The sequence below is a fragment of the Myxocyprinus asiaticus genome, chromosome 32 (assembly GCF_019703515.2).
Source record: "Myxocyprinus asiaticus isolate MX2 ecotype Aquarium Trade chromosome 32, UBuf_Myxa_2, whole genome shotgun sequence".
NCBI lineage: Eukaryota > Metazoa > Chordata > Actinopteri > Cypriniformes > Catostomidae > Myxocyprinus > Myxocyprinus asiaticus.
The window spans coordinates 32,863,332-32,882,348 of record NC_059375.1 but is presented as its reverse complement, the minus strand read 5'-3'; the positions used below and the strand labels follow the sequence as shown (position 1 = coordinate 32,882,348).

At 38.6% G+C, this 19,017-nt stretch overlaps 2 protein-coding genes across 2 annotated transcripts in view; one reads left to right on the top strand and one right to left on the bottom strand.

Moving 5' to 3' along the window:
• Positions 1-11,032, top strand: part of sema4gb (sema domain, immunoglobulin domain (Ig), transmembrane domain (TM) and short cytoplasmic domain, (semaphorin) 4Gb) — a 44,496-nt gene extending 33,464 nt beyond the window's left edge. The window contains exons 9-15 of the mRNA XM_051667037.1: positions 625-800; positions 4,084-4,222; positions 4,471-4,693; positions 4,821-4,936; positions 5,317-5,471; positions 6,960-7,021; positions 7,404-11,032. Coding sequence (XP_051522997.1) covers positions 625-800; positions 4,084-4,222; positions 4,471-4,693; positions 4,821-4,936; positions 5,317-5,471; positions 6,960-7,021; positions 7,404-8,383 — 1,851 coding nt within the window. The 3' untranslated portion in view covers positions 8,384-11,032. The remainder of the gene's footprint in view (positions 1-624; positions 801-4,083; positions 4,223-4,470; positions 4,694-4,820; positions 4,937-5,316; positions 5,472-6,959; positions 7,022-7,403) is intronic.
• A 3,198-nt stretch (positions 11,033-14,230) lies between these two features.
• On the bottom strand, positions 14,231-18,907 carry mrpl43 (mitochondrial ribosomal protein L43). Its single transcript, XM_051667080.1, has 3 exons — positions 18,628-18,907; positions 15,088-15,194; positions 14,231-14,891 (listed from the first exon to the last, which is right to left on the bottom strand). The coding sequence occupies exons 1-3, from the start codon at positions 18,756-18,758 to the stop codon at positions 14,683-14,685; spliced, it is 447 nt and encodes a 148-aa protein (XP_051523040.1). The 5' UTR covers positions 18,759-18,907; the 3' UTR covers positions 14,231-14,682.
• Positions 18,908-19,017: the final 110 nt, after the last annotated feature.

Here is a 19,017-nt window from a genome sequence, read left to right as displayed (position 1 = left end):
ACAGTCTGTGCAGACTGTCTGCGTCAATTTGCCCAAATTTTCTCAAAGCGTGAACATTCCCCATCTGTGCGCATTATCGTGCATGTGCCTTTTGTTGACAGTACTAAAAGAATATCACAAAGCATTAGAGTATACTTTGAAATGCTGAGCGCTCGACCTTGTGCGAGACAACCCGGAAAGCAGAAAAACTAAGTATACCTGAGCCTTAAGCCAAAAAGCAACTTAGCAACTTAATTAAATATCCACAAACAAAACGTTTGCCATATGACACTCCCACAATAGGAAAATATTAATTGACTTGATCTGCATCACACTGACTTAAAATATGCATGCGTGATGCATTAATTCTACATAATTCTACATAATTATAATCAGACATTTTAAACTCAATTATGTCACATCCCATTATAATGATATAACTTTCATTATTTGTTGATATCTTTACAGCTGCCTTAGTGTGACTCATGCCCCTTAGAAGAAAGCTTTCAAAGAACTCCAGACTACTCGTAATACATTATATTTCCTTGTTCCTGCGACTCTATTGAATTAGAAAAGTAGTCATGCATTTGTATGTAATTTGCAGTGCATGTCATAACATTTTGTCCATCTCTTTCTCATTCACAGGGGGACATTGGGGGTCAAAGGACTCTACAGAGGAAGTGGACGTCCTTTCTCAAGGCCAGGTTGGTGTGTTCCATTCCTGATTATGAGCTTTACTTCAACGTCCTGCGCAGCGTTTATGTCGTCGAGGCGGCCAACGTACACGACAGCGTCTTTTATGGCGTGTTTGCAATTGAGTGGTAAGGAATTTCTCTGAAGTAACACGAATGTGAGATTTTATGGTAACACCTTATAGTAAGGTTGCATTTATTACCATTCGTTTAAGGAATATTCCGGGTTCGCAATTGACAGCATTTGTGGCATAATGTTGATTACCAATAAAAATTATTTGCACTTGTCTCTCCTTTTCATTAAAAAAGCAAAAATCGAGGGGCCTGGGTAGCTCAGCGAGTATTGGCGCTGACTACCACCCCTGGAGTTGTGAGTTCGAATCCAGGGCGTGCTGAGTGACTCCAGCCAGGTCTCCTAAGCAACCAAATTGGCCTGGTTGCTAGGGAGGATAGAGTCACGTGGGGTAACCTCCTCGTGGTTGCAATTAGTGGTTCTCGCTTTCAATTGGGCACATGGTAAGTTGTGCGTGGATCGCGGAGGGTAGCATGAGCCTCCACATGCAGAGTCTCCGCGGTGTCATGCACAGCTAGCCACGTGATAAGATGCGCGGATTGATGGTCTCAGAAGCAGAGGCAACTGAGACTTGTCCTCCACCACCCGGATTGAGGTGAGTAACCGCGCCACCACGAGGACCTACTAAGTAGTGGGAATTGGGCCTTCCAAATTGGGAGAAGAGGGGATAAAAAAAATAAAAATAAAAATAAAAACTGTGAGGCTGTGAGGCACTAACAATGGAAGGGAATGTGGCCAATCTTGAAGGGTTTAAAGGCAGAAATGTGAAGCTTATAATTTTATTAAAGCACTTACATTATTTTTTTCTGTTAAAACTCATGTACTATTTTTTTAGGGTTTACAGTGTTATGTTATCATTTGGATAAATTTGGATAACGCTTTAAATAGAAAGGGTAGTAAGATATTTTATCTCACTAAAATCCTGTTAATGTGAATAATGTTAACGTATTGTTGTGGCTATACTTTTGAAACTGAGTGTTTTAACGTTTATGAACTGGCCCCAGATTTTTGCTTTTTTTAAAGAAAAGGAGGGATGAGTTGAAATGTATTTTCATGGTTATCAACATTATGCCACAAATGCTGTCGAATGACCTTAACTTGTATTGAACCCAGAATATTCCTATATATAAAGTAAATATATATATATATAATGTAATACTACATTAGTCAACATGAAGTATCAATGAGCAATATTTTTACAGCACTTGTTAAATTGGTTAATGTTAATTTCAACATATAATACATTTTTAAAATTAAAAGTTGTGTACGTTAACATTAGGAACATTATGTAGTATTAGATAGGGAAATCTATAAATTGTAAAACAAATACATTAAGTGTCGCTAACTTTTGAGGCCCTAACATAGTTTCAGGAATGTAGAGAATCTTTCTCATTAATGTATCCAGTTGTATTAGGGTCCTTTTTGGCCAGGTATCAGAGGGTATGATAGAGGTGTTCTGTGCAACTGTCTCATTAAATGTGATGTGAACAGAAGTAACAATAATCTTCAAGCATGTGACTGTGTGTTATCTTCGTTCTCAGAGCTTGTTTGACTAAAGGATTTTTTTGGAGAGCATGAGAGAGACAATCTGTAATTATTTCCAATATGTTTACCTTCCTTTAACAAACATTGACACTCACAATAGAACACAGGGCACTTTTGACAGACTAGTTGGAGAACAAATTCTCCCATCAGACTCATGTCCCGGTAGTAAACAGGAAAGGAACCCAGTAGCAACACCTTAATTGCCAAGAAGGGAGTAATAACGTCAGTATTTCATTTTGAGGCTTTCCAGTGTTATGTCCCGCAGGTAACAAAAATAGCATCCTTAAACTGATATGATTCAGAGTCTGTATGCTTTACAAGCTCAGATAAATTTTTGTAGAGACTTTCTCTATTAGGATACAGGTTAGGGACTATCATCTAAGACAACTGGTTTTGCTATAAGGCCCAGGTTTTACACTGAAGAAAATACAGTACCAAAATTTCTTCTCATTCAACACCCTTAAATCAAACATTGAAATCTATTGATATTACTATGAACTACTTTTGTTTTTCCCTACTGCAATCCTATCAGAACAAACCTGCGACCCATTACTTTAGAACTACTGATCTAAGATAATCAAGTTTATCAAGCATGACAAGAGTTATTCTTGAATATTTCACTTCAAATGTTATAATTATGAATGTTATGATTAATCTGTTCTCAATATCTAGTTGTCTGTAATGGCATTTAACCTTTAAGTTCAGACTATACTGCTTTAAAGAAAAAGTTGATGACACTTTTTAGTAAATAATTCACTAAATTTGACCAATAGCATGTAGTTTTGGTCTTTCAACAATGTTTACAATTCCAGTTACAGTTACACTCAGGCAAAGTCTTTTTAGCAAGTCAGTCCACTGTCAGCCATGTTTGGAACGCTTTCGGGAGGCTATTTCCAGTCATGACAGTGCATCTCCGATCTGCTTGAATGGAGAAAGACTAAAATCTCCAAAACAGTTGTTCAAGATTAGGATCAAACAACATATTTCAAATCCGCAGTAAAATCTGCTATCATAAATTAGGCTTCTTTACCTCAGATTACGCTAAAAAGCTACATTTTCCCAGGTTTTATAGCTAATGCGCATGCGTGTTCTCAAGTTTATTGGCAGGCGATGTCTCTGTCTAAAAGGTGATTGGCTCTTTTACCCGTAAGGTGGGACTTCCTTTCTACATCCGCTCACTGTTGGCGGCTGTTGGGCATTCCAATTTCTCCCATTCATTTTAATAGAAGTGGCCCGTCTCTGCTAAATAGTCTCTGACTCAGGATAGCAACATCACTGTGTTTATTTAAAGAACAATTTTTAAACGAATGTTCCAGATTAAAATTTCAATTTTTAAAAACAAACAAAAATTCTGTTTACATCTGATTACTGTGATAAAAAAAATCACATGACTAACCTTGTCTGGGCAAAGTTATAGTATATTAATATATTACATCCATTTTTCAACTCATGTCATGACCATGCAAAGTCAATAAACCCATGATACGTTCTAAGCTACAAGAAAGGACTTTTTATAGAGAAAAATCCATCCACAGGAACTACGTTGAAAATGAATAACTAAAAATTCAGTAACACATTTTTGTACGGAAGATTTAAAGATTTAGGCATCACATTTCTGCTTGTAGCTCTGCGGAATGTCTTGCCCAATAGACTTCTATTGTAAGTGCATTACTGTAAATGTGATTTTGTTTGCTTTTACAAATTGAAGGTTGAGTCATTTTCTGTGGTAATTGACAGCATGTCACAGATGCCATTGATAACATTTTATTGAATCCCTCACTTTCTCACTGCCAGGAGAAATGTTAAAATGTCTGCAGTGTGTCAGTACTCCCTCAGAGATGTCCAGACAGCTTTTGATGGGCCTTACATGGAGCTACAGGACTCTAAATGGAGGGAATACACTGGAAAAGTTCCAGATCCAAGGCCTGGCTCGGTAAAGTCATTAAGATGTCTCTGCTCCAAATCAATGTTGTATTATATCAGTTGGACAGCTCTTTATTGTTGTTGCAGCTGCATATTCAGCCAAACTGGGGACCTGTAGATACCATATAATCCAGGAATCTGAATAGTTTTCTCTCAGGGCCCTAGCTTGGAGTTTGGGACTTATATTGCAGTCTTGCATCTGTTCTATTTTCACTCTTCTGATGAATGTTATATAACAGTCTCCTTGTTTCTTTTCAGTGTATAACCGATCAGCATCGTGCTCTGCTTATAAATTCCTCTCGGGATCTCCCTGACAACATACTGAATTTTGCTCGAAGACACCCTCTAATGGCCAGGCAGATCCAGCCGCTTGGAGGACGGCCACTTTTGCTCCAGAGAAGTGCAGACTACACCAAGATTGCTGTAATTCAAGTTGCAGGGTTGGATGGACTCATCTATGACATGCTCTTCATTGGAACAGGTACTTTAGAGTTACTCCACCTCAAGCATTATGTAAATACAGTATTGTTTCAGATCATGAGGTTTCATGTACAAGTAGCAAGTGGCTGCATCAGTGTAGATCACTTTCTTACAATGCTTGTTTTCAGATGAGGGCTGGTTACACAGGGCAGTAAAGATCAGGGACCATGTGCACATCATTGAGGAACTTCAGCTGTTTGAGGATAAACAACCAATCAATAACATGGCAATATCACAAAAACAGGTAACCCATTAAAAGCAGTTTAAAAAGCTGTATTAAGCTAACTAGTCAAATAAAGTACAGACACAATTGAACTTTAAACTGAAAATGGATGTTCTGTCAACATTTACTTTTCTACATGTTGTTCCAAAGCTGCATGCCTTTCTTTCTTCCTTGGAACATGAATGGAGATGACATAAGAAGACTTTTATGATACTTTTATGGTGCCTTTCTGTCATTTTGTCACTATCATTTTATACAAAATAGTGCCAATGTGAACATTCTTCAAAATGTCTTATTTTGTGTTCCTTGGAAGAGGTTTGAAATGATATTATGGTGAGTAAATGATGACAGAATTTTCATTTTTAGCTGAACTAAATCTTTAAGATTTGCTCTTTCAACAGAACAGTATCTATGTGAGTGCCCCCTCTGGACTGGCTCAAGTACCTCTGTCATCCTGCGAGCGCTACACCTCCTGTTATGACTGTGTGTTTGCACAAGATCCACTTTGTGGCTGGGATGGAAGGGTGTGTGCTGAGATATCATCCTACTCTAACAGGTAAAAGAAGACATAGAGTGTTTATTTTCACAGAAACTTTCATACATGTACTGTGTTTTACAAGGGACCAAAATTAAAAGAATATTTCACCCAAAAATTATATTTCTCTCATTTACTTTTATGTCGTCTCAAACTCGTATGACTTTCTTTCTTCCGCGGAACACAAACGAAGATATTTTAACGGAGATATGATGTCTGTGTGTTCATACAATGCAAGTGAATGGTGACCAAATTTTCAGGCTTCAAAATGGACAAAGGCATCATAAAAGTAATCCATAAGACTCCAGTGTTTTAATCCATGTCTTCTGAAGCGATCCAGTCGGTTTTGGGTAAGAACAGACCAAAATATAACTTTCTTTTCTCTATAAATCTCATCAGCAGTCTCACTGGTGATCATGATTTCATGCTCGATTACACTTCTAGCGCCATCTAGCGCTCTCCGCATGCGTCAAGCACTGAGAAGTGTAATCGAGCTTGAAATCATGATTTTGCCTAGAGCTTGCAATGGCAAGATGTACAGTGAAAAAGGAGTTACATTTTGGTCTGTTCTCACCCAAAACCGAATGGATCACTTCAGAAGATATGGATTAAACCACTGGAGTTTTCTGGATTAACTACTTGATGCCTTTTTCCCTTTTGTAACTTGAAAATCTGGTCACCATTCACTTGCATTATATGGACAAACAGACATCATATCTTCATCAAAATATCTTTGTTTGTGTTCAACGGAAGAAAGAAAGTAATTTTAGTTTGAGATGACATAAGTGTGAGTAAATGATGAGAGAATTATAATCTTTGGATTAACTATTCCTTTAACTTTATGCCACACATATTAATGATGAGACGAATTAAGAAAATTTTTCTGCCATAAACACTTTTTACTGGCCATGAAACTGTTAGCATTTATTTTAATTAGAAATATATATATATATATATATATATATATATATATATATATATATATATATATATATATATATATATTATTATTATTATTATTATTTTGTATTCTTTTTATTTTATTTTTTATTAATTTTGTTTGAAAACAGTCCAGGTCATTCTCTTATGAAACTAGATCAAAATATAATTTTGTTTTGTGTATGATTTTGTTCTTTTTTTTTTTCTCTTTTTTTTTTGGTCTTGTTTTGTTTTTTATTTGGTGAACAAATATTCACCACATACATGTCACTGTATGCAGTTTTAAAGAGAAAAAAAAACTTAAGACATCCTCGATTTTCCTCTGATGTAAATTTGAAGGAAAATTGTATTTGTTGTACAACACTTCGGCAAGGGTAAGACTATTGTTTTTACAATTCAATTTAAACAACGTTGTTTCAGTTCCTAATAAAATTACTGGCCAATTTTTACATGCATTTGGAACTTTGCAAGTGTTACTTTTGGACCCTGTGTGTTATACATTTACAAAATGTTTTGCATGCTTAGTCTAAACAAGTCAATAAATGTAACTGTGATATGTGCTTCTTTTAGGTCCAGTCTAGTCCAGGACATACAGATGGGGAGCAGAGGCTGTACAAACATTACAAGTGATGGTGTGTTTCATGTGAATTGTTTGTGAGCAAACTCATCAGGTCATTCTAAAAGAGATAGTTCACTCAAAAATGGAAATTTTGTCATAATTTATTCACTCTAACACTGCTCCAAACCCACAAGAGTTTATATCTTCTGTGGAACACAAAAGGAGATGTTAGGCAGAATGTAAGCCTCAGTCACCATTCACTTTCATTGCATCTATTTTTCCATATAATGACTGAGGCTAAAATTCTGCCTAACATCTCCTTTTGTGATCAAAAGAAGAAAGACAGACATATGGGATTGGAACTATATTAGGGTGAGTAAATGATGACAGAATTTAAATTTTTGGTGAAATATCCCTTTAAGAGTAGAATAATAATATAACTTATATCTTTCCAGGTTTTGTCATGCACCGGACACGTGCGGTGATGGCTGGAGATGATGTGCTTTTGCAGTGTGAGATTCGCTCCAACCTGGCCTCCCCTCATTGGACACTGAACGGTCAGCAGCTTCAGGGATATGGTGTGGAGTTCGGCTACCGTACTGGCAATGACGGTCTCCTAATCATTGGGGCTCAGAACCAGCAGAGCGGACACTACCGCTGTTACGCAGTGGAAAACGGTGTTTGGGTTCCTGTCCGCAGCTATATTGTGAGAGTGCAACCCGTACTGCCTCCTGCAACACATCTGTCAGCAAGCCCAACGGCTCTACCTGAGAGTTTCTTCACCACTGAAACTGTACAAACTCCAAGCCCTTCCAGAGGTCCTGTTGAGCAGCTCCTGTCCCCTCCACCTGCCCCGTTACCCTCTGGACCAGAGTTCCAGACCTATAAACACATGGAGGCCATGTATATCTCTCTGGTGGCTGTTCTTGGTGGGCTTTGTCTAGTTCTAACAGTGGTCTTGCTTTATGTGAGCTTCTGTGCACGTAGCACTCCTAACACCAGGAAGTACTCTCAACAAGGTATTTCAGTAACTACAGCAACCGGACGAAAAAGGAGCTCGCACTTTGAGCTTAAAACAATCTCAAGCCATTGCAATGGCCAAACAGAGGGGCGGAGCAGAGGCGCGTCAAGGGACGGCGAGTTTCTACAGATTGTTTCAGGAGACACCCAGTCCACACCCAGTAAGGAGCCTCCACCTGCACCACCACTTCCAATGCCTCCGCCCCTCCCATCTTCAGAATATGCCAACGGACTGTCGGCTACGTTACCCAGTGTGCTGAGAAAGATGAACGGGAACAGCTACGTGCTCCTGCAGCAGACAGACTCAGAGATGACGTCGCCACTTTACCACTCATTTACAGAGGAGCTCAATAGGATCCTGGAGAAAAGGAAGCATACACAGCTGGACATGGAACCAGATGAGAGCTCAGTGTAGCTCCAGGTTACACTATTACTATATCACCCCCTTGTGGTGGGAAGCTTAACTTTTGTATAAGAAACACCCTTCCACCACCATGATGGTTTGTTAATTGTGATGTTTTTTGTAGAATCTGTATATACAACATAAGTTTCCTTGGGTTAACGCCTCGTGATCTTTTCCTGTGAAATGTTCAAATATGTGTGAGTTTCTCAAACAAATTTTTTTCCGGCCTACTGATCAATTGAGGTACAGACTTCTGGTAGACTTCAAGTAGCTAAGGTCTTTTTTGTTATGGACCTCGGAGCATTAAAATGGCAAGTTGAAGCTTTGTCCATGGAATCAAGAACACTGAAAGACTTATGGTTGAAATCTTTAGTTTTACAGAAGGAAATTTTACAGAGAATTAAGACTGTCCAAAGACTATCTAGGCAAAGCAATGCATATTTGTACACTAACAAGGTGATATTGTTCAAATGCAGATGTTTACAGATAATTTTTTATTTTATTTTGCCTAATTGCACCTAATGTAAATAACAATCACTTCAAAGGGATAGTTCTCACCCAAAAATGAATATGATGTCATCATTTACTCACCCTCATGTTGTTTCTGTATGACTTTCTTCTGTGAAACTCAAAAGTACAGAATATTTGTGCCGCTCTTTTCCATGGGCAATGAAAGTGAATGGGAACAGATTATGTTGAGTTCCAAAAATGACAAAAAAGCACCATAAATGTAGTCGACACAACTTGTGTACAATATTCCAAGTCTTCTAAACACATATGATAGCTTTGTGTGATGAAAAAAATTAAATGTAAGTCATTATTCACAGAAAATCTTCCCCTCTAGCCAGTTTGAGGTCAATCGGGGGGCCTGGGTAGCTCAGCGAGTATTGACGCTGACGACCACACCTGGAGTCGCGAGTTCGAATCCAGGGCGTGCTGAGTGACTTCAGGCAGGTCTCCTAAGCAACCAAATTGGCCCGGTTGCTAGGGAGGGTAGAGTCACATGGGGTAACCTCCTCGTGGTCACTATAATGTGGTTCTCGCTCTCGGTGGGCCACGTGGTGAGTTGTGCATGGATGCCGCAGAGAATAGCGTGGGCCTTCACACGCGCTACATCAATCCGCTACGGATTGACGGTCTCAGACACGGAGGCAACTGAGATTCGTCCTCTGCCACCCGGATTGAGACGAGTCACTATGCCACCACGAGGACTTAGAGCGCATTGGGAACTGGGCATTCCAAATTGGGGAGAAAAGGAAAAAAAAAAAAAGAAGTAGAGTTTGGATCAACATCAGGGTAAGGAAGAATTTTTGGGTGAACTATTCCATCATTAAACCTAGTGATAGCAGCTCATCAAAATATTACAGATCAGAACGTATCTAAAATGGATTTTATAAAATGTTTGTAGATATAATATAAATGGTCTAAAGCCTTTTTGAAACAGCCATAAAGGCACACAGTTTTGGGCTTTGATAGTAACACAATTTTACTCAAACCTTTTTTAAAGTGTCCGATTGCAAGAGGATAACATTTTATCACACGCATTTTGTTGACATCTACAGATATAAATGCGAAGCGATCATTTTCCGTGCTACTCGGCTGTAGAACTCCAGATGGGTTTCAATGTGCCAAAAGAAGACAAATAGCCTTACAATTGTGGAATCACCCTTGCCTGTTACTGTAAATGCTTTCAAATTAAGCATAAGATGCCCGAAGAGGAAAGTGCAATCAATAAATGCTAGGATCATTCAAAATTTTACATTTTAATGCAATCAGACAATGAATTTGCAATTCATTCATTTACTGCATGACAATGTGCCTGGTTAGTTATAAATAATTCAGATTCACAAATTGCTTTGAAAACTTCAGACATATATGTAATTATATAAAGTTTTTTTTTCCTGTATTGTGTATAATGCGACTGGTTTTGCACTGGTTTGTAAACAGTGTTAATAAGCAGTGATGATGCCATGCACCAAGTTTTGAGTCAGCTTTTGCCTGTCTCTCCCTAGTGGCTTTCCAAGCTTGTGCTGCTCTATTTGTCACTGTTGCTGACAGGAACAGCAGTGCTTAGCAAGAACTCCATCAAGATATAGAGAGCACTGTGGAGGGCTATGTCTCAAAGAGTCTGTTTCGCTGTAACTAAGTTTAGGGTTAGGGTTAGGTTTAGAGGTAGGTGTAGGGATTCTGTAGGACTCCAAATAAACAGCGTGGGAACGTCGCATGCGGCTCTTGCGAGACTTTAGGTAACCGGGATGTTACCTTCTAGACACAACCACTGTGAAATCTTAAAACAGCAGAAAGCACAGGGAGAGACATATGAGCTGCTTGTTTTGGCCAGTGAGTTGTGAAACTCAAACTGTGTCTGAGTTTGTCTCTTGTTCACTATATCTCTCACAATTTTTTCCAGAAATTCATGTTATTTTGCATCCACGCACTCATGTCATTGTCAACATTTAATTGTTAATTCCCCCATAGATCTGTGATTGTATTTGTGCCCTGCTATCCTTCCTTTAAACCCAGATGGTGACCATGGCTGTCAGGTAATTACTGTAATGACTTGTCCAAACTCTTGTCTGATCTACTAAACATTTTTGATCAGTCTCCCTTTATCTTGATACAGTGGCCCAAAAAAGTATTTGTACACTAAAAGGGATAGTTCACCTAAAAATGAAAATTCTCTCATCATTTACTCACCCTCATGCCATCCCAGATGTGTATGACTTTGTTTCTTCTGCAGAACACAAACAAAGATTTTTAGAAGAATATTTCAGCTCTGTAGGTCCATATGATGCAAGTCAACGGTGTCCAAAAAGCACATAAAGGCAGTATTAAAGTAATCCATACGACTCTAGTGGTTAAATCCATATCTTCAGAAGCAATATGATGCAGTAGGTGTGGGCGAGAAACTGCCCAGTAGGTGGCAATATACAAGAAGAATGTGAATTGCCAAAAAGAAAGTGAACGTTGGGATTGATCATAAAAAAGGACTTAAAATTGACCTGTATCTCATCCACATTTATCATATAGTTTCTGAAGATATAGATTTAACCACTGGAGTCTAATGGATTATTTTATATGCTTTTTGGACCTTAAAAATTTTGGTACCCTTTCAAGGGCATTGTATGGACTTACAGACCTAAAATATTCTTCTAAAAATCTTCTTTTGTGTTCAGCAGAAGAAAGTTATACATATCTGGGATGGCATGAGGGTGAGTAAATGATGAGAGAATTTTCATTTTTGGGTGAACTATCCCTTTAAGTCTACGGATGGGAGTTCTTAATGGTTGAGGAACCTTAACGGTTCCATTAACAATTCTTTTAGTACTTTTGAGGAAGAAGTATTTGGAAATAAAAACTGCCATTCTTATTAGATTTAGTGCCCTCAACAGCCAGCCTGGTACCAAAAGATGAGATCATTTCATATTTTAACAGAACAGATTCTTGCAAAAAGTGTGTTGACAGACTTTTAAATATTTTATTCATTTTTATACAGTACCACTAATTACAACAAAATTCATAATGTGTATCTTTAATTACACACTGTTATATCAACATCTGTACAGTAATTACTCTAAGTCTCACGAGCCATATACACATAACACAGTAACAGTTCTTGGTTCATTTAGAGTCGGACATGACAAAATGAATGACTTGCGGTTCAGTACGTTTTTGATTCACTAAAAAGATACAGCTGATAAGAGTAATTTGTTCGGGAGGTAGCATTGAATATTTTGCAGTGTAGATTCAAAAGAACCAGCTGTTAAGAGCCTATAATTTGGGAACCTTAATACACTGGTCACGCTGTAGACTTAAAAGTAGATGAGCCATTCATTCGGGAATCGGACTATATAGGTCGTACTAAATGTTTTGCGGTTGTGTCAAGAAGGTAAACATCTGGCTGCCGAAATTCTCACATGCAACATTCACACACTGTTTAATGTGTCTACTTGGAGTCCCACAGAAACCCTACACTTACCCCTAACCCAATCCTTAACCTTAGTAACAGCAAATGAGACTTTTGCGAGACTTTGACAGCTGGGCATTTATTTTAAAGAAAGATGGCACGAGCACATACACTGAAGTTCGCCTAATGTGCACTTTTATTCATGAACTGTGATTCACATTTATTTAAATATTAGCAGTGTTGCTGTTGTTGTATTTGTGTAATCTCACAGAACTGTTAGCACTTAATATTTTCCCAAAGTTTGTGAAAGAGTTGTAGAGTTTGTGTACTTACAAAACAATATTGGTTTACATCCCATTAAAATATGTATTATTGTCATTACATTTTCTGTATCTTGTGAACCACAAAGTTAAGAATTATTTGGCATGGGGCCTGGGTAGCTCAGCGAGTACTGACGCTGACTACCACCCCTGGAGTCATGAGTTTGAATCCAGGGCGTGCTGAGTGACTCCAGCCAGGTCTCCTAAGCACGTCTCCTGGCCCGGTTGCTAGGGAGGGTAGAGTCACATGGGGTAACCTCCTCATGGTCATGATTAGTGGTTCTCGATCTCAGTGGGGCATGTGGTAAGTTGTGCATGGATCATGGAGAATAGCATGAGCCTCCACATGCTGCGAGTCTCCGCGGTGTCATGCACAGCGAGCCACGTGATAAGATGTGCGGATTGACTATCTCAGAAGCGGAGGCAACTGAGACTTGTCCCCAGCCACCCGGATTGTAACCGGGTGAGTAACCGTGCCACCACGAGGACCTAGTAAGTAGTGGGAATTGGGGAGAAAAGGGGATAAAAAAAAAAAAAGAATTATTTTGCATGAAAATCCTAAGCCTAAAATGAAATTTTCTGTCACAGTAGGCGATTTTTAACCAGACCCCCATCTGTATCAGGTCTGTTTGTATGTCCCTTATGTAGCTGTTACTAAGCAACACTCTTAATTTAGAACTTTCTTTAATTCACATAGTAGGTCAAGCTAGTTTTCACTGGGGAGACAGGATGTGATCAGAGTACTAGACTCAACTGGTTATATTAAATGGGACATATTAATAAATATACTTCTCTCTTGTGCATTGATTCATGAGAACACGGCTTACACTGATCAGATGCTCAGCCTTGGGTTATCTTGCTAGGTTACTACCGTGCAATCATTCATCTCTGTGGAAACTCATTTGTTTTCTACTGTGTTGCAACAGGCAACAGCCACTACAAAACAGATGCATTATGTTGAATATCTCCCATTGTGATTACTGGTAATATCCATATTCGGCTGACAGAGAGAATGTGCTGCTTTTGAAAACTGTTGATAATGATTACATCCAACATATTCTTATGTGCTCGACACCCAAACTGATCAAGGTCTATGGCACGCTTTGTCTATTGCCTTATTCCAGAAATGTGTGGGAGTAAGCAAAGCTTTTCTTGTGTGTCTGTAAGGTTTGTGTCGCTGTCACTATAGATTAATTGCACATAGACTAATGCTTGATTTTTTTTATTTTTTCAGCTGCTGCAATCAAAAGAGCAGGGCATAACCAACAAAGATATTGAAGGAGCCTCGTATGCCCTAATTTTTAGATTAGTGGTTGGCCCACACAGGTTTTTCAGTGGCTGAATAAGTGGTTAAAATCTTGCAATCGAGTATTTGATTACTTGTTCTTCCTGACCCAAGATTTCTGTTCTATATATCAACTGTAAGTTGTTACCATTGAAATGAAACCTGCAGCATCAGTCAATATATTGATTTTTGAGATACGTTTACTAATTACTGCCAAAGTGCTTTAATCTGCCAAGATAGTATTGTATTTCCCTCTGTATTACCAGTTAGTCACGAGTTAGCGGTTGGTTAGGAGATTTGGCTAATAAATGTAACAATGAGAAAGAACTGAATGAAAGCATCTATAGTAACTTCAGTTCAGAACTTTATTTCCAAAATGAAAAAGTAATTTTTCAATCGATAGCAATCTTACAACCAGCAATTACTGCCAACAGAATTGTAACAAGCAACAAAAATTTAAATCCATTAATTAGGCATAATTTCATCAAGATATGAGTAACTCATCTTAATTCATTGAACAGAGAAGTATCATCTTAAAGGGCTAGTTCAGCCAAAAAGGAAAATTCTGTCATCTCCTTTTGTTTTCCACAGCAAAAAGAGCGTCAAATGGGGTTGGAACAACATGAGAGTGAGTTAATGATGACAGAATTTCCATTTTGGGGTGAACTATCCTTTTAACAGTCCAGTTCGGGATCCCTGTTGTAAATCATCTAAGTATGAACAAATGTATGCTGACTTTGGTGGTGATGTTCAAACTATTGCAGCTCTTGCAACAAGTCAGAATTGAAATACATTGTTCTTATTTTGATTGGGGGCCAACTGGATCTATGCTGGGGGGTCGATTTGTAAAAGGGTGCCACTGGCCCTGGATACTGGGGCTGTCTGTGTGGAAGGGTTTACGAATGCGGATAATGTCCAGTCCTGACTGGTCAGACAGCTTAGTAATAAGTTCAGTAATCTGCTGTGATGTTCTGTTGGTGACGGTCTCCTCCTTCACATTGCCGTTCACTGCATAGATCAAATGGAACAGTGAGTGCACAGGTATTTTTATCTGAAACATCACAGTTGTTAAATTTCATATTCATGTATTTCACAAATGAACAAAAACCAGAAACAACAATATGGTGCACATGTAAGCCTGCTGATAATGTACTATAATAAATGTTATATTACATAGTGAAATATTAGGAAATGTCACACTTACAATACTCAGCTACTATTTTTGGAATTCTGCAGGACTGAGGCGAGATGTAAACCACAGTCCCTGGGTTCTTCTTGGCAAAGTCCACCACACCTTCCTCAATGAAATCCCTGAAGGAACATATATCATTAGAATTCAGTGCTTTACATGCTTTATTTTGAAAAAATATTGCGATTTGAACTGCGATTATGATTAAAAAATAAAATAAAAAAAGGTTATGTTTTTCACATGTTCAACTGCCAAAAGGCTACTGGGGTTTTCACACTTGAGTCCTCTTAAAAAGAACCAAACTGAGACCTTTTTTCAATTCACCACACACAAATAAATATATAAACAGTGCAAACAAAGAAAAAAACAGTCTTCCTACTATTAAAATTGTACCCATCCACTGTGTACCTGTTTTTGTCTATTTTGTGATACAGTCTCAGCCCACTAATCATCATCATTAGTTTTTAAAACACAGTCAACATGAATATTAGGGATGCTCCAATCAGGACTTTAAAATCCTATACCGATCTCCAATTTTCATTTCATCTAATTGTCTGAAGCTGATCATTTAACTTTTTATCGCTCTGTCAGAACTGGTTCTATGTAAGCTTTCTGCTCAATGTCATTGCTAACTGAATTTCCCCATTGGTAATACCATAGTTGTTGCCTTGTTTTTACAGTCAAAAATACTGTTGGTTGGTTGAATAATTAAACACAAAATATTCAAATTGACTCTTTACTCTAGGCCTTAAAACAAGTAGGCTTATACAAACTATTCTCTACTGTGTATGTTAATACTGTCAAACTGAGGTTGAACTGATAACCCATTGGTGTAATTAAACTTAAACCGAAAATGTTGGTTAGTTTGTCACTATTTCATTTAATTATTTTTATTAATTATTTTATTATATTGCGTTTAACAATGCATTATAAATCTTGAACTCCACATGAAAAGTGCTTGTAGAGAATGTTTTGTTTTTAGCACTAGCACTGTCTACTATCTATCTGTCTACTATCACAAATTTCAAAAATCAGTTTTCTAAATGTTAGTTAATAACGTGATGTTGTCGGGAAAAAAAAAGGCTGAAGTCAACTGCAAGAGCAGTGCAGCACCTGGACAGTTTAGAGAGCGCACACCTCACGCCGTGAGCAGGAAGTGCAGCAGCAGAGTATCCATGAGCAATGGAGGAGGAAAAACAAATACATCTTGCCCCATTTTCAGCGAGGGCAAGCGTTTGGACAAACTTTGGAATTAATCATCTCCAGGGGAAGGAGGATCTTGACAAGACTTATGCAATGTGCTTTGTAAAGCGAAGGTAAATTATGTTGGGAACACTACAAACATGAGGACTCACAACGAACGCTATCATCCAAAGATGAAAGACGTGGAACAAAAACCTCCAGTACCAAACATTCCGGTCAGCCAACACACTCTGCACCAATTTTCTAAATTTCCAGCCAACTCTGAACGGGCGAAGAAAATAACTCCGTCCATAGCTTATTTCATTTAAAAAGATCTGCGCCCCTACAGTGTCATTAATGAAGGCTTTCAGTACATGATCCACACAGTTGAGCTTAGGTATAGCATACCATCCTGTCGACTTTTTACTGAGAAAGCTGTACCTCAGCTATACCAAGATTTTTGTTCTTTGAGACCTATTAAATTGTCTACCGCAGTCAAATAGGAAAAGTAACACAAAACAGCAATCTAGGGGGCCTGGGTAGCTCAGTGAGTAAAGACGCTGACTACCACCACTGGAATGCGAGTTCAAATCCAGGGCATGCTGAGTGACTCCAGCCAGGTCTCCTAAGCAACCAAATTGGCCCGGTTGCTAGGGAGGGTAAAGTCACATGGGGTAACCTCCTCGTGGCCACTATAATGTGGTTCGTTCCCGGTGGGGCGCATGGTGAGTTGTGCGTGGATGCCACGGAGAATAGCATGAAGCCTCCACACGCACTAGGTCTCCGCGGTAACGCGCTCAACAAGCCACGTGATAAGATGTGCAGATTGACGGTCTCGGGCGCGGAGGCAACTGAGATTCATCCTACACCACCCGGATTGAGGCGAGTCACTACGCCACCACGAGGACTTAGAGCGCATCGGGAATTGGGCATTCCAAATTGAAAAAAAAAAAAAAAAAAAAACAGCAATCTAGAATCAAATCTATGCATATATCGAATCGAAATTCGATTTTGAATCGAATCGTGACCCCAAGAATCAAATCGTGAGATTCCAAATGATTCCCACCCCTACTATCTACGTAATGATACTTCATAAGAATTATCATGAACGGGATGCCGGGGAAATGCTGATGCTTAAATCTAGCGGGGACGTGTCCCATCTGGGTTTCATTGTACAAAAAAATTACGGTTAAGTGGTCTTTTCTCAATCACTTCTCCATCATAGACATGGATTCACTGGTGTCTGTTTGTGGCATGTGATGCGTCAATGTAATGACCCCAGACACATTGCAAAGGTTCTGCCCTATTCCAACCAGTGTTAAATCTTAGAATCTAATGTGAAAATTGGTAAATGCTTTAATCGCAATAAAGAAAAATTAACACATTAAATTGTTTAATCACATTCCTTAACAGGTTCATTTAGACAGTATATATACACTAGAGGAAGACGATATATAACAGCTTTACCGATTAAACTCGCATTGTTTTAGTTGTTTTGACCCCCCAACCCACCTACATGAATAGACAGAAGCAATTGAGACAGCACTAATACACAACAACCAAGAAAAACTGATTTTTTTTTCTTTGTGAAAGCACGAGTGTTCGCTCCTGTGGGGAAAGCCGCGATGCTCCATATTGTTGTTGCTGCCCTGATGATTCATGAAGCGTTCCATTCACCTCTGAGAGTTGGAATTTCAACCTTTCAACTGGGGGAAGTGCAACGGAATGACACTTTATGTCGGACTTCTAACTTGGACACTCGTGCGGAAATCTTCAACTCCCATTTCGTCAAGATGCAGGTGTGTGTGTTACTTCACGCAAACACTTCGGCACCCAGGACAGGGAGGTTTACCATCAGTGACAAACATTCACTTTTATTAAATTATATTCATTAACGAGTCAAAGTTCTTACATTAAATGATAATAAAAATGTGTTTAACAAACGTTTTGCAGAGACAGGTGTTCAAAACACGGTTAATTACACTCTCAGACGTAACGATAGCATTGCAGCGTCGTATATCAGTTTGGTTGCTACGAGACGTTTCTGACAATCAATGTACCCCTCACAACGTAATCAAGCTCCCTCTTTGACACGTGTGTGTTTAGTTGTCAGGTAATTGTCACTGAATTTCGAATTAAGTGAAAAGTCACATCATGCATGATCACCATCGATCATCGTTTTTATGATCGATCATTGCTGCCACGTCCGATTACTCGTTCCTAGTGTGTATGTACAAATATTACTTGTTGGACATATTATATATTAATAGCAATAGTAATGATTGACTGCATACAGAGGAAATATTCTGGGGGTAATTTGTGCCATATAATACGCCATGCTATTATTCACGTTTAACAGAGATGAAAGCATACCTGACTCCTAAAGAACCCTGTCCTTTCTTGGAGAAGATCAGAGATATTCGCTTCAGCTGACACACGTAACGACCCACTCCATTGTGAAGAACACTCTGTAAGAAACGACTCGGTGTTCCTCGAGCAGTCATCTCCACCTCGTCAGAGACACTACATTCAATTTAACTTACTCTTTTATTACTGTGAATTTTGGTTACAGTAATATCAGGCACTTGGAATGTTTAGATTTAGAGGACAACCGTCAGAAGGCATGTGTAATGTCAGGTGCGTTAGAAATGATCGTCCGGGTAGAAACTGAGGCCGAGCGTCAGAAATTATTAAAATATATTGTTGAATTAACACGATGTTTCCCAGAATTGAAAGACGGTGAATTTGTCAATGAACTTTTAC